The sequence below is a fragment of the Macrosteles quadrilineatus genome, unplaced genomic scaffold (genome assembly GCF_028750875.1).
Source record: "Macrosteles quadrilineatus isolate MER2022 unplaced genomic scaffold, UCM_ALF_1.0 Scaffold_3__2_contigs__length_128488019, whole genome shotgun sequence".
Lineage (NCBI taxonomy): Eukaryota > Metazoa > Arthropoda > Insecta > Hemiptera > Cicadellidae > Macrosteles > Macrosteles quadrilineatus.
Genome location: NW_026542596.1, coordinates 90,928,677 through 90,945,328, shown reverse-complemented (window position 1 = coordinate 90,945,328; position 16,652 = coordinate 90,928,677). Strand labels below are relative to the sequence as shown.

The 16,652-nt window shown below is 34.5% G+C and overlaps 1 protein-coding gene across 2 annotated transcripts; it reads right to left on the bottom strand.

Annotated features, from left to right (window-relative positions):
- Positions 1 to 304: 304 nt before the first annotated feature.
- LOC128989794 (probable enoyl-CoA hydratase echA8) lies at positions 305 to 15,840 on the bottom strand. 2 transcript variants are annotated; one of them, XM_054411844.1, is made up of 7 exons: positions 15,319 to 15,840; positions 14,563 to 14,804; positions 14,075 to 14,219; positions 13,188 to 13,337; positions 11,538 to 11,701; positions 8,825 to 8,987; positions 305 to 325 (listed from the first exon to the last, which is right to left on the bottom strand). In XM_054411844.1, the coding sequence occupies exons 1-6, from the start codon at positions 15,398 to 15,400 to the stop codon at positions 8,862 to 8,864; spliced, it is 909 nt and encodes a 302-aa protein (XP_054267819.1). In that variant the 5' UTR covers positions 15,401 to 15,840; the 3' UTR covers positions 305 to 325; positions 8,825 to 8,861. The 2 variants fall into 2 exon arrangements, with proteins under 2 accessions (XP_054267819.1, XP_054267818.1); XM_054411843.1 differs by lacking the exon at positions 305 to 325 and having other exon boundaries at positions 8,751 to 8,987.
- Between the last annotated feature and the right edge of the window lie 812 nt (positions 15,841 to 16,652).

Sequence of the window (16,652 nt, the reverse complement as noted above, 5' to 3'; positions counted from 1 at the left end):
TGCTCATAAATATCCACAATTCATGACCTCCTAGTAGCTGGATTACAAGTCGACTCCACTGTTCCAGTCTGTTACATTATAATGAAATGATGTAAGTTATAACTTATACCAAATGAGGAAAACCCATTATTACATAACTGTATCTACAGGGAATACAAATCTAAAAGTGACCATTGAAAGGTTTGAAACACATTGTGACTTTTGCAGGACGGCAGTAACATACTACACAGCCTTACAGCAGGAGCACAGCTAGCCTTGGAGCATTGTCAACATGAGTTCCAGTGGGAGCCGTGGAATTGCCCGGACTCTGTGTTCTCCAGGTAATCTATAAGAGTAAATTGTACTCCCGTAAGAATGTTAGATGATGATAAATTTATTGAAAATAAAATTGATCAAGCAACATGAATATCGCAAGGCGTCCACTATTGATTACAGACAAACCATTGGTCAATGATGAAAAAACACTTTTCCTACAGTCACCCGACAAAGTTGGCTTCCTTGTACTGTTTATAGTACAGAAAGCTGCTAATTGCTGCATATTTATACTTTGCCGTACGGTTTATACTTTGCCGTACGGTTTATACTTTGCCGCACATCAGGATTCCAACGAAACAACTCAAAACAGCGTGGTTCTATTATGCACGTAATCCCTGTATGCTTGGAAATAGGTTGGCAACACTTAAAGATAATAATACTATGAGCAGCTGATTGACTATTATAACTACGATTTAACCTGTCATTTCGTGTTTATAGTTTCAGTATTTCTGAACTTTCTGGACATTTCATTTTAACGTTTTTAAAACATTTTTACGATCTTAATAAACAAGAAAATACCTTTAAAGCATTTTTTTAGGCGCGGAAACCACTTCAAATTACAAAAACATACGGAACTATATTCTCAAAACACGGTGCACATTTCTTGCCGAGGAAAAATAGCGGAGTGATACGGACTGCGGGGACTACTTTCTTATTTCTTCTTCTTCTTATTTATATGCTTTATAGTGACTGTAGGAAAAATATAATGTGTAACACGAGTGAAAAAGGCCTTTGCTGCACTCAAGACATGTTTCATTCGAGATCATTCGTAAACATTGCTCTCGTGTGCAGCAAAGTGCCACTCTCACCACTAGTTACACAAATAACTATTTCCTTTTAAACCAATTCCAAGGTATAACTTGAAAATGTTTTAAATGATTTTTGAATACAGAATGTACCAAAAGAAGTGGTTCACTTGTTCAAATGTCACACTTGTCAAACAAAACATATTATGCCATATCACATGCATAGTTTTAAAGGTCATTGTTGGGAATCAGAATTTGACAATTTTTATTTGTAAAAAAATTTTATTTAATTATTACTAATTACTACTATTATTATCAATTGAGATGGGAACGCCACCTTTTGGGTCTTAATGAAAGTTTGGTACCATTTTGAATACCCTATATTTTTCTTTAAAATGCAGATGAGTGAAAATTTAAAAACGTACGTTTTCAGGAAAAGCACTTTGCAAATTTTTTCCCCCTTTTTTCAAAATTTTTATTATTTTTTTTATTTCATTAACATTTGAAGTTTCATAAAATGTCCATGGTAACGCAATATCTTTGGTAGTTTTCTTTTTAAAGAGCATCTTTAGTAGAAAAACACAAAATCCTGTCACGACCATAACGGACGTTTAAATGAATATTTAAAATAGTTAATATTATTTTTATAACTATGTTTTGCTATAAACTAGTTTACTTTTATGACCATTATACAATAAAAAGGTCACTGAGCTTTTGGTATATTTGGTCTTTCTAGAAAAAAATCAAACAAACTCAAAAAATAGAAAAAAGCCAATAAAATCTTTTTAAGTTTGTATTACTCCGAAAAAACTTACCTGAGACCCGAAAAATCGTTATGTTTGTATAGAGGTGTGCTTCTTTTGTGTATAAAACATTTAAATATGACGATATTTTAATTTTTGAAATTTTTATGATAGAAATCATAAACGTGATGGTCAGGGACAAGCGGTACGGTCGTGAATTGTCTGGAATAATCTAAATCTTTCCAAACAATCCTTCAATTATACTGTTAGTTATAATAAAACTATGTGTTTCAATTGAACTAAACTGTTCAATTTACAATTATACTAAAGTTATTGTCACGACCAAACACACTATAATCCATAAGGCTGGATTGGTCGTGAAAAAAACCGCGATGGTCGTGAAACTTTGGTCGTGAAATTACGTGTTATTTGGCTCTGTTCTGGCGGTAGCCCTGCACCTCATGTTCGAGGATACAAAGTGGACTTCTAGGTTAATCTAGCAATTGAAATATCTTATAAACAAAAATTAACACCATGTCTACTTCATCGAATGGCTACGTACGGTCATGGACACACCAAAATTACAAAAAACACAATCTTTCCTTTATTGATCTTGTAATTCCTCCTTTCAACTCAAAACGACCGGCACTACAATCCTGACGTACACCCCGAACTAGTCTCTAAAACCAACTGACTCCATCGACGCCAGGCTTGCCACTGTCGTGCTCCAAAGTTGAAAAATTTTCCCAAATGGTCGTGACGCCAAATCGAGGGACAGACTTATTTTGTCATGGTAGTCAGTCTGCAATGACAATAAAATTATAATATGCTCCTTTTTTGTAAGTTTAATAACCATTGATGACATAAAAATATGGCTTTATATATTTCGGCATGAATAATTAGTCTAAAAACAGCGTGAAAGTTGGAAAATGTACCCTAGGGACACGTCATGGTCGTGAATTTCGAGACTTTAAAAATACGAAAAAAATACCTAGAACCTATTTAAAACCAAATAAATGTGTGTAACATGTTGCCCCCGTCCCAAAAAATATTAAAACACATAATAATAAACTACAAATCCAGTATCTACGAAGTAAAAGGCCAGGGACATAAAAACGTACGTTTTTAAATTTTCACTCAGATATCTATACTCTGATTAAGATTTATCATTACTTTTTTATGAGCTTTTCTTACATTACTTTATTGTATGTGGTTTTGCCCTTGCCATTAAAGGCACCTTTAATCCGTGTTTACACGAGGCTCGTTGGCCGGCAGGTTACTTGCCTCAGGAAACAAATAGTAGAGCAGTTACAACTTTAAAACAGTGGATTTAGTTCTACCCATAGCCGAAATTAACTTATAAGTGTAAATAATTTACTAATGGACTTTAGCGGACCATTCTGTTCCAAATTTTAAAATGAAATATTTTTTCTTCCAATAAAAATATAATATTATTCCATCAAGTAACAACAATTTCAAATCTTTTTCACAGGAAAGGACGTCGTCTGCTAACCAAAGAGACTGCGTTTGTGTCCGCAATGACAGCTGCAGGAATCATCTACAGTATAGCTCGTAACTGCTCCAGAGGACAGATGGCTAGCTGTGGCTGTCACAACACTACTCGCGCAGGCGCTGTCTACGGCAACGCTTCCTTCATCATCTCCTGCATGGACAACATCGTGTTTGCGGAGAAAGTAGCGGCCAAGTTCCTGCAGGCGCTGGAGGGGGAAAGTAGAGACGCGACTGCTACCATCAACCTTCACAACTTCATTGTTGGCAAGGAGGTAGGATTGGATTGGAATTTTTATCTATTATTAACAATCTAAAATAGTTGGTGGATATTGCAGCTCATTCTTTGAGGATTAAGCTAAAGTACAGAAAATTGTTTGATACATACCGGTACACATAAACGACTGTTTTTAAGAAAAAAATTAAGATTAGTCCATGAAACCTAAGATGTGGAATGAACATTTTTACATCTAAATTTTAAATGCATGCTTTGATGTTTATTTTTTATGCGTTGCTGAACTGCCCATATGTATGGCTAGGAAACTGGGAAGGTTTCTGATATTTTCCCCATCTTAACATCCCTAAAACTGGGTTTACAACAAAAATAAACTCTGATGTCTAACAAGGGTTGAAAAAGTGCTGTAAACAAATGATCCCCACTTCTTGAGGACTTCTTTTTTTCCCTAGGGAGTAAAAATCTGTTACACAGCTGTAAACTTCAATTATTGTATGTAGGCCTATCTAAGGTAGGTATCGTTTGTTTTAATGGGTTGTAGCTTGCATTCTTGTTAACAGTTCGACATACCGATGGTACTAACACAAACGCAATCGTAATAATCAAAATTATTGAATCCCTTACTAAACAGCTGTTTGTTTTGTTAGCTAAAATGAAATTGAAGAGTTTGAAGTAGTTTTGAGAAGTTTAGTTGTTGGTTTTTAACTTAGTTTGCTTAAACAATCGTGCAATATGACAAAAAATATAGTTCATCACACAAGCAAAAAGTGTCTTTTCAACCCTCACAGAATTTTCTGAGCTCGGCTTCACCTCGATCGTAAAACATGAACTCAGTTGGAAAGAGTCACTTTGAAAAAAATTAGATTTCTTTGAATTGTTGTAAACTTTCTGTTCAAAACACATTTTGTACAGATTATTTTTTAATTGCTTTCCACGGAACTAGAGAAAGGAAGTCACAATATTAAGATTGTTTGCATTTACTGATTGACCCAAAACAGAAAAAAGTTATTTTGCAAAACTCTGAGGTAGGCCTACTATAAGTTTGTACGTTTATTCTCTACAGTTCTGAAGATGACAGAAAATATATTAAGTTCTAAAATCATTGTTACTAATACTACACCTTTTTGTAGCAGCTTAACCCTTTCACCTCCCCTGTCGGCCGTGAGCCTACATTGGCTGTTTTGCAACCGTTTCACATTACGGCTAAACATTTTTTTATTGTTATAATTAGTAGGCTACAATTTGAATTTAAAATACACTTGACCCATGATTGTGACATGTTGCAGGCAGTTCGCGAGAGTCTACACCAGGAGTGCAGATGTCAAGGGTTGTCCAGCCTGTGTCGCAGTAAAGTGTGTCACATGAAGGTCGGTCCATTCCAGGAGATAACTACTAGTCTACGCAAGAGCTACGAGAAGGCTCGAGTGTGAGTGATTATCAAGCAAACGATGCCAATTTAGTATTAAAGGCTTACGTAGTAGAACTAATTTGGTCTAATCCACACAGATAGAGCATTCCGTAAGTTTGATAGAAGATTCAGTATTCTACAACCTTAATTTTAATTTAGCTAACAGTTATTATCAACTATCATTGAGATGGGGACAACAAGTGGAACTAATACACGTCTAGTGGTTTTTACTTGTTCTATTGTTTTGGCCTACAAAGTTTGTACGGTTCTAAAACAATCCCCTCCACGTCTTGATCCTATCATAGCTCAACAGCTGAGTTTTGTCAAAACATCAATCAGCTGCTACATACAGCAGAAGAAAGTGAGGGAGGAACTTCCCCTCAAACCGCAATAATATATTGTGAACGTATTATAAGTTTAGCTATTTACTATTGGATACGAAAGTAGACATCCCATATCCTAGCTATATAGATCAGCTGTTGCCAGTTGTTTATTAAAAAGAACATAGTTGTGTAAGACAGTCACAGAATGTGCTAGAGTCTAAAATTCTTTTTTCTACCAAATTTTTTGTTGCTGTCTTAGTTTATAGGTGTCGTAACAGTTGCTATTGTTCCACAAAAAGTAATTTCATCAATTTAAATTGGTAAAAAGCTTGTGTATTCTACAGAAGTTTGTAATTTAGGTCACCACAATCTGTCGTGGCTCACATCAACTATGGCAATTTTGATTAGAAAATTAGTCAAAAATTTAACATGGGGATGGAATGTCTAGTTTTATTAACAGTCAAAGACAGGTTTCCCTCATCCAAAACTTGCTTTTATATTTTGTTGATTTTTTAGAAACTCTTTGTGCAACTTGTGCTAATAATAGGAGATCTTATAACGCCTAACGTTTACTATTGTTACAGGGTTGATTGGAATTCGGTCATCACAGATCCTGAGTTGCTGGCAGTGGATCAGCTGTTATACATGGCTCAATCACCTGACTATTGCCAACCTAACAACACTACAGGTATAGAACTCCAATCAAAATAGCTAACAAAAGTGATTGGTCCTCACTTTAAAAACCCCAATCTAATAAAGATAGGTTAGAATTTGACAATAGTTAGGAAACAAGTGGAAACTTGTTCCACATCACGGAAACAAGTGTATTTTAACATTTTCTAAAATATTACTGTTTTAAAAAAAGAGTTAATGTTTGATTTTACTCTATATGTATATGAAAGTGTTTGGTGATTTACTAATCTGTTGGGGCCATAACCATCACTTATGACTATTTTTTTTTACAAAATGCTTAAAGCTGTAGTTGACAGTGCTACAGCCTGGGAGTAGTTTATAATTACTAAGCTTGGGCCGTTGGTCTACCAGAGTTGTTATTGTGGTACACCTGTACGCTCTGACTAATGGCGAGGCGGTTATAAGAAATTGGCTCCCTGGCCATGAGAAGACGAGGGTTCAAATCCTAACTTGTCTCAGCAAGTCAATAAACAACTAATGAGAAGTCTGTTTGTGACAGAGATTGGTGAGAGAGGCACCTATAGTCCTCGCCACCCTAAGTTGAGGCAGCCCAAGACCGCACGGCGTATACCTAGTGCGGCACTAGGTATACGCCGTGCGGTCTTGGGCTGCCTCAACTTAGGGTGGCGAGGACTATAAGAACAGTGGATAGCTCAGGTAGAACTTAACAATGGCTGGATTGTTCTTGAATTGCACTTCAAACCAGAAAATGCTAACTTTTACTATTACTTTGTTTTTGCCTACCAAAAACGTGTTTCATGAATTTTTTTCAGCTTCTTAGATGAGCAAAACAAGAAGCGGATATACAAAATTAAATTAATGAATAACCTGTGGGGCTTAAACAGAAACATTTAACAAAAATAGTTATAACAATTGCAAATATGATACATATACATAATTGTTTTCAGGCTGGCCAGGTACCCTTGGTAGAACGTGTTCACGTGCGCGAGGTCCCAACGTGTCTCCAAAGGAGCGTCGCAGTTGTCGTAACCTGTGTCGAGCGTGTGGTCACGTCGTCCGTCGCAGACAACGCAAAGTCACGTACCACTGCAAGTGCAGCTTCCACTGGTGTTGCTCAGTCTCTTGTGAGGAATGCACCAAAACTGTACAACAACATTTCTGCGACTAGCGTCGGAAGATTTTTGTATTTTTAAAATTAGAAAGTTTTTGTGTTAAATGCATTCTAGTGAATACCTGTTGGAAATTCCACATAGTTATTGACATTTTGGAAGTTTGTAGTATTTACAACCAAATATTTTATTTTTTAGTTCAAGCCTGTTCGCATATCTAAGGTATTGTTTTGGAATTACCGGTACTAATTTTCACGTTATTAAATTAAATGTTTACTTGACCTTGCATGAAAGCTAGTCCACATATGTCACAAATGCATGATATAAGACCTAGTCGGCGTCCCCATCTCAATTGCTAACGCAAAAGCAAAAATATGTGTAAAATATTTCAAGTAGACAAAATTCTTTTGTAAATTTTAAATTATTAAATAAGTTAGGTTACATACTTTTTCATTTAGTAGGAATGTAAGATAGTCTTAATATGTACATATATTATTTTAAAATAAGGTTTCCCTTCTTAACTGATGATTGAAGCGATGTACAGTACTTTTCATTGTTCTCATTGATAGATTAACGTATTTTCATTTTCTCTTATTATTTGTTCATCATACATTCATTCAACGGTAATATGATATTTAAGAAACGACAAAATATATTACCGTATTAAATAATCACGGGGATAAATTTACAAACTAAATAGCATTAATTTTTTTTATGTAACTCAAGACACCACATAATACATTAATTTGCAAATAATTTGATGTTCTTTTTGATTTTATATTGTGTAAGAGCTAACTAAGTTTTATTAGACTGCTACCATGAATTTGTTTAAACACTAATTAGTATCATGAGATTTTAAATATATTTATTGTTAAATAAAAGCCTAAAAAGTTGCAGTTGTTTTCAATGTAAGCCTGATTGTTTACTTGTTGTCCACTGGGGGTTATTTATAAAACTTGCAATCTGCCAAGTACAAAAGTTCAATGGTAATTTGGCAAGCATCATGTAAACAGATACTGCCGTTAGAATAGAATAACAAGTCTTCTATCAATAAACTCAAGTAACAGTGCAAATATTGAGATGGACAGAAGACAATCGGCTGCTATTTTAGAATAAAATAAAAACAATTGGTTTTGGATACCAAAAAAACATAACATCTGAAAAAACAGCTGTAGCAAATTTTGTTTCAAGAGAAAAGGGCTGTAAACATTCTATTTGATCTCTTATTGTCTTTTCACAAAATTCAGGCGGTTTGAGGGAAAGTTCCCCCAGGAAACTTTTTCTGATTAATGTTTATGTTGCCCAGCTGATTGATGTTTTGGTAAACATCAGCTGTTAAGCTATTGTTTTAAAGGTAGGATCAAGTGAGTGAAATATATTTCTTCTCCTAAAACTGCCTAAATTTTGTGAACGGAGTTTAGTTTTTGTTACTATCATAGTAACTATGATAAACTGTTTATATATGCTATGGTTTATTTATAGAATATGTTGAGCTCACGTTGACATTTTAATTTGGCTTGGTTAAAAGTTTGTGTGTACAACAGAAAACAGTAATCAACAGAACACTGTCGGAGGGTCATTTCAGCTACATTTATTTTTGTTTTAAAACTGGTTTACAGCTTAAACGTAGGAATAGGATTTTACTATGGATCTAATTGTACTATCATACTACAAAAGTTCTTTCTATAGTCAAGATGACACAAGATGAAATAATTCATACTTCTTACTTAATAATCTAGTTTATTGGAAAATAAATATTAAAAAAATCATAGCTACAATTACCTGAGTTAACGGGGTCGCAAATAAGCTTAATTTAAGGCTACAACACTGACTTTCTTCCACTTTCTTCAGTAATTTCTAAGCTATTTTCTACAGTGAAGAGACCCGTTGTTTTGCCGTGTCGTCCACATCCTTCGACAAATTTCTTGGCTCCTTCTTCTGCTTCCTGGAAAATTGTATTTAATCACAATTTGAAAAATGAGAAAACGCCTTTCCTTATCAGAGTACTATATTTGTAGGTTATAAACAATCTATATTAAAATATGTTAAAAGCCTCTTATTATATGCTAACTATACAACATCATAATCAAAGCATAACCTCTTTTTAACTTTAAATTCTATACTTGATCTACCAGTTGTTGAGATATCGGCTTGAAAAAATTATAACAAATAATACCCCCGCTGCAGCAAACCTGTAGACTAAGCAAATTTCCATTTGCCCGATTTGATTTTACTTGACTTAAATCTAATTAAATAAATCAAATTAATTAGGTTTATCAAGTACCTAGGTTTAGGGAGAGTAATAGTGTTCTTAATAAGATATTTAATAGCTTAGTATAAAATAAATAGATTCGCCAAGTTTGATCAAAATATATCCATAAATAAACAAACTATAAGAGTTAAGTTAACTTATTCTCCATAAGAATAACATCACATTTTTAATTTAGGCCTACAATATTTTTATTTTCTCCTTACAATAACCAATAAATGTACAAAAACTATTTACTAAATTATTTGTTTTGAAAAGCTCTACAAAATTATTTGAGAAGAATTTTAAAAATTTTATGTTTTTTGTGTCAAAAATGGGAAATTCAATCACTACCCCATAAATCCAAGTTCCCATAGTCCAACCATTCTGGTTCACAAACTCGTTCTAATAAATGTATGTTTACACGTGCCAAATTTCCTCAAAATCTGATAATTAATTCTTAAATTTTTGTGTTAACACATTCACTGCTGAAAACCTTTAAGCAGGCGCTCGCCAATGGCGGCGAGGCCCGGGCGGAGCCCCGACGCGCTAACTGAATCAGTGATCGCTATTGGTATTGAAATATCTCAGTAAGACAAATCACAAAAGAGCAGTGGTGATTGTTCTGCGTTACTCCGAAAGTGGACGTAGTTCACTGAAACACCCAAAGGTAGCAGCACTGCCTGAATCAATAACCAGAGTCTTTGTAATATGGCTCAAATAGAGAAAATCCCCGAAAACGGGACAAAAGCATTGCCAGATGGGATTTTACGGGCAATTTTGGTACCAACCTACACCAGAATAAAGCTCACATTCTAAGCTACAGGCTGGTAAAGATTACAACGTTCCCCGACAATGGCTGAGCTCACATTGAAACAAGGTTGTTGCTATGCCAACGGCTGGTGTGCCAACTGCGCATGGCGGGCCGGCCCATCACTCGCGCTCAATGTAAACGATTACACACACATGTATAAATTGTGTACAATATAAAAAAATATACATTTATGAATTTGAACGGATGGTGTTTTTGGCCTCTGGAGACATCAAAACGAAAAAGTAAATCGGTCCAGGTCCAGGTCTTACTATGATACCTATGGTAAATTTCTTATATTACATATATTATTCTCTATATGGGAAATTTGCTAAAAATTATTATATTTAAAAAATAAAATCAATAATAATGTAATACTTTGCCTAATAGATTTTACAATAAACACAATTAAGTTAAGAGGAGAAAAAACTGTTCAATTACATAACACATTCAGCAATTGATAGTGATTGGAAAACCTAAGCAAACTATAGGCCTATTGTAAAAGATAAAGATTGGATATGGTCACTGAAAGAGCATTGGAGATTAATACAATCACATTACAAAATGCAAAATCAGATCTGATAAAGCACGTTTTTATTATAGTTCATTTAGGAACTGTGAAAAATACTAAAATACCCCCATCGCAGCTTGGATTTACACTAAAATATCTCATTAAAAATATCACATTTATTCCCTATTTAAATAAAATGAGTTTAACGAGTACTTAGGTTTGCTGCGACAGGGAGTGTAAAAAAGTGTTTTTAGTAAAATGTTAAATAGTTTAGTATTAAATAAATGCATTTTCCAAATTTGATCAAATTATGTTCATAAACAAGCAAACTACAACAAGTTTACTTATTCACCATACAAATGACATAGGAATTTTAAATTTACAATTTTTTGGAATTTTCTCTGTATACCAAATTCACAATATAGGCCTACAAAAACATCATATACAATATACATGTTCATCAATATACTAAATTGTTTGTTTAATCAACACACCACAACATTTTGTACATTTTGTGTGTGTTGAGCTACATTTTGTAGCTCTACAAAATGGTTTTGAAATCAATTGTTAAATTTTATGTTTTTAGAGTCAAAAATGGGAAAAACCAATTTTTACTTCAATAAACCCCCGTTCCCATGGTCCGATCATGCTGGTTCGCGAACTTGTTTGAATAAATGTAGGTTTACACGTTTTGTGCCAAATTTCATCAAAATCAGATCATTTTTGCGCTTGTAAGGACCATTTGATTAAAAAGCCCAATGATCAAGAAAAGTTAGGTACTGTTTCAAACCATCAAAAAGCTTCTGACTTTTCTCAGGATCGAACCAGCGACCATCTGGTTACAAACCACTCAGCTATTGAGAGACATATTTTTCACTAGGAACATACGCTATTTAAATCCGCTCGGACAGATATGTATGATTACCTGGATGGAGTTCTTCAGGTGGTGTTCTCTGTACTGGGAGACCAACCCAGCCTGTATATGTTGGTCAGAGAGACAGGTCAGATACAAAGCGGCTCTGTCGGTGTTGAGTGCGGCCTGAGGGAACTTGGCTATAGCATTGGCAGCACTGTAGGCTTGTCCAAAACCTATGGGGAAATACAAAACCACACAGCTGATAAAATTAACTTTTCAAATCACCAAATAAATGTCACTTAAAGTAAAATATTTGACTATAGACAAATTATTTATTAAAATATTCCTAGAGAACATTTATGCGTCAGGTAGGCCTACAATTAACTATTAATACAACTAGATATTCCATCTCCATGTTAAAGTTTTTTCCAGGTTTTTAATCAAAATCGTTGTAGTTGATGTGTGGGAAAGATTGCGCTGATTTAAATCCCTAATATACATTGAATACACGGATTATTGAACAAAGTAAAACTGATAGAAATGTCTTATTCTGAGCTATAGCAACTGTAACTACCCATCAAATTTGTCAACAACAACAAAAATAAGGTAGAAAATAGAATTTTAGACCCTAGCAAAAAAATGGTGACAGCTGTTCCATATAGATGGGATGTCAACTTCAGTACGGTGTCCAATAGTCAATGGTAACCGATATCTACCGGTATCAGTACAGGGTACTTTGGTATTAAACGGAGACCACTTATTTTACAGCGTGCTGCAGCAGTTATGTTAGGTTGGGTTATCAATCATGTTTGTAGGACTTTCCTTGTATCATTATGAATCGAACGATACCAGATAAGTCATACCATAGATAAATCATACTCCCTTAGTAGATTTGTCATCCTTCTGGAACAGCTGAAGCCAATTTTATTGTTAGTTCTGTACGTCCAACTGTAGAGGTTATGTTTTGTTTACAATTTATTTCTTGATATTTAAGTCATTTAAAACCTTATTTAACAAAATAAAACGATTTAATCATAAACAATAACTGGTCTCCTAACCAAATAGTAAAGCACAAATCATGAAAATAACCCTAAAATAATAGAAACAAAATGTTGTCTAACCCAGCGATCAGTGTGGACGTACATGAACTAGACACGAAAAACAGGCTTCAAAATTTACAATGGGATGAGGAGTCTACTTGTGTTGCTTAGTCTATGGTCATACTTTCTATTTATGATAACTCAACCTAACATAACCACCGCAGCGCACTGTATAAGGGTAGCCTCCGGATAACACACAAAGTACCCAGTATAGATTATTTTTGTACTGTACTAGTACACTCCTTGTACTGCTTGATATCTATAAACATTAACTTTTGAATACTACATTAAATATTGAAATATTATTTAAGTGGCCTAGCTATGGACAATATTTCATATAAATGGAACTTAGTCGAATACAGTAAGTTATTCACACTCACAAAAAAATACGATTTTTCTCTTAGTTTTCAATTTGTATCACAACTCTCATTCGGTTAAGCAGAGGCTATTCAGGAAAATATGTCTAACTAGGCCTAATTATCTCTTTTAAGTTAAAAAAATAGGCTAAAGAGGCTTTACATTAAAACTACTACCCAAACCCAAGGCTCAAGCTAACTTTACTTTAAGTTAAATGCAAAGTTTATTCACACAGCATTGAAATGTAACCAATGTTACCTACCAGTGCCGCAAGCCACTAAGCGAGATACTAGGCCACATGAGAAGGCCTCCTCCGCTGTGATTGGTCGACCGGTCAACACCCAGTCTAGACTGCGGGACAGCCCAACCATATGCTTCAGTCTGTCCAACATACTCTGGCTTTGAGGAATACCTACGAAGAAAACAGGTGTAAAAATACCAGAGAGTCTATATCAAATTAGGACACCCTACTAACAATAGGGTGTTACAAACCTAGTGGACAGTGGTGCAAGAGGAATGGGTTCTATCCTTGTCATACAACCACAAAAATCTTATAGGTTTGGACCAATTTATTTCAAAACATTTACAATCCCTTCATTAAAAACACCCCTGGCATGGAAACTGTAAAAATAATTATTTGAAATTAACTGGAAATATTTATTTAAAAAAAATCATAAAACAGTTTAGAAAAGTTTAATGTGTTATTAAAATTACAGTTTATAGAAATAATAATTATGCAACCATTCAACATTTATTTGACTAAAAAAGTTCTGGGATATTCAAGACTAAAAATTCAAGATATCTATGTCTGTGTTTCTAGTGGGGATGATATCCCACTCGATTGTAGAAAAGGCCTGGGAAGTTTGCACCTTATAAAATTCACAGCTACAACACATCAGAGGAAATTACTATAATATTGCTGTGATCACGGGCACGAATAATTTTAAAATGCCGTAGTAACACGTTTACATTTATTCTGTAAAAGGAGTGAATTATCAAGAATTTACTATTCCTTGGTACCATCAATACAAAATTTAAAAATACAAAACCAAGATTCAGAACGGATTAAACAGACTGATTTTAAATCAACCTGTTTTTCTAGCAATCAGCAACTCGCTATTAAGGTTAGTCAAGCTGTACTAACTTTACCAAGTCTTCTCTGGAAGCAGCCCATGATGGCCTTGTCCTCCATCACTCGCAGATCGCACCATAGCGCCAGGTCCATACCGACCCCCACGGCGTAACCAGACACTGCTGCCACTAGCGGCTTAGATACATAGCGGTCTGTCAGTCTCTATAATAAAAACATACTGTAGATAGCCAACAATATGGTACAACACGTTACAACAATATATGCCTTGTCATGTTAATGAGTGCAGGCTAGAAAGTGTAGTCTAAATTTACAGTTGTTTGGTGTTTTTATTTAGCTTCACCAAAGAATGTTGGTTTCTGTGATTTGTTTTTTGTTAATCTTTTCATAGGGGCCCGTTGCCTTTTCTCATCCCTTGCTAGAATTAGGCCAATAGATCTAGGCCTACATGATTTTAGAATCACAGTTTTTAAAGCTATGCGATTTTTGAAAAAAATAATCAAACTGTCACTTCACTTCAATTCAGAAATCGGCATAAAATGCTTACAAGTCCAGTGAGTTTTTCTGCCAGATTAGGGTCGTTGCTCATCTCCTTCAAGTCAAAACCTGAACAGAAGTTTCCAGCGACACCATGTATGACTCCGACTGCAACACTAGTGTCTTCCTCGAACTGGGAGATGGCATCTGATAACCGGCTTGCTGCTTCGTAATTCAGAGCATTGCAAGTCTCAGGACGATTTATCCCGATGGTCATCACAGTATTCATTTTATTAACAATAATCACATTTCCTGTAACAATAAACTTAATTAATAGTGCATTTTCAACCTCCATTTTTTATGATACTGTAACTTGGTTAAAACCATTTGTAAAGTTTAATAGTAGGTTAGGCCTACAGTTTCTATTCAGAAAATGTTGGGAACATGGTAAGAAATAGGTTAGACATAAATTCTATAGCAAAGTATGTTTTTTATTTAGCTTTACCTGGTCTCAACATTAGCACCGCCCACACTCTATGTTAGACCTCAGCTAATGTGAGTCCTTTTTTAATATTGCTGAGAAGATGATGCAGCATGATTTAAAAAATGCTACACAATATTTAACTTATTAATTTATTTATTCATTCTCAACAGTAATGTAAGTGGAGAATGAGTGATAACACAAAACATTCATGATATAACCCAACCTGATATAACTGCCGCAGCGCTGTGTATAAGGGTGGCCTTAGTATATTATTCGGATGATACCAAAGTATCAAATAAACTTAGCCTACCTACCTAATAATAACTAGGTACTGTAATTTACCTGGTGAGTTGTTTGTGGTGGTAGAAAATGTCCTCAAATTACAGAAAAAAATTCTTTGAAATAATTTTTGATGTACCATCATTGTCAGGGCTATCTTATATTTACACTTGCACTTTTTACTTGGAGCCTTAACTTACCGTATTACAAATAGTAGCCTGATGGCTCAAATAAAAAAAAATTCAATCCCGAAAATAATACCAATGTCTATAATTTAGTATTGTCGCGCCATATAGTATTATTTATTAGTACAGTATAGAAATATTGAACATGTTGTAAAAATACTGAAAGCAAAAATGTTAGCCTAGAATAACAGTCCAACACCTCCCCGACTTGAGACTCGACCACTCAACTCTCCAAGACAAAAAGTGTGAGTGAAGTGGGAAATTTTAGCTCAGTGATGAAGAAGGTCTATTCTTCTCTGATTTTGACTGATTTGAATTTGATTTAATGATTTGTGATTAGACAATTTTATTTTGACAAACACGTTAACACAAACATAACAATACAGACGACACTGACAAGTGGCAAGGCAACATTTTCCGAAAGAAAAACTAAAAAAAGGCCTTTCGCTTTCGGCACGGTGTGACGGCAATAGGCATTAGGCATTTATAACATGCCGTTGAACGAACGATTAAATCTATGAATTGTGTGAATATGAGGCTATACTATATTACAACGTTATAGTATTAGCATAGATTAAACAAACTCTCTTTTAAAATAAAATAAATACTAAAAGGGTACTTTGTTATATATGTTTTAATTTTATTATATTAGTAGCCCTAAAAATGCAAGAAAATAAACTCTCTTTGATATTAGCATGATATTAGTGTATTTTTTTTAATTTTACAGAATAACTTTTTGTTTTTCAAAACATACTCCTCAAGGCCTAAAGCCTCGAGGAGTATGTTTCATCTATGCTATTGCCGTAGTACTCATGGTAAGACCTGGACCCGGGACCGACTTACTTTTTAGTTTTGAGGTCCCTAGAGGCTAAAAACACTATCGGTTCAAAATAATATTTAAATGTGCGTGTGTACGTTAGTACGATAACTCAAGCAAAAACCTTATAAAACGAAAAAGTAAATCGGTCCTGGGTCTAGGTCTTACCATGAGACCTGCGGTAATATCTTATTCCCTATATGGGAAATTCACTAAAAGAAGCAGTACCAATACAACTTGTATGTAACGCTACATTACATTATTATTAAGTCTAAAGCATGGTGGATGGAAAATACATATGTGTGCTTTTCCCGTCATACCTTATTACCTTATTACCTCCTCCTTGGCTTGATACCAGCATAAGCTGGTTAGGCTGCGTCAACTATTTACAATTT

Coding starts and splice junctions, on each gene's coding strand:
- LOC128989794 (XM_054411844.1), bottom strand. CDS start 15,400: ATGATGGTACATCAAAAATTATTTCAAAGAATTTTTTTCTGTAATTTG. Junction 14,220..14,562: donor CAGAAAAACTCACTGGACTT/GTAAGCATTTTA, acceptor TTTTTATTATAG/AGACTGACAGACCGCTATGT. Junction 8,988..11,537: donor ACCTGAAGAACTCCATCCAG/GTAATCATACAT, acceptor ACAATTTTCCAG/GAAGCAGAAGAAGGAGCCAA.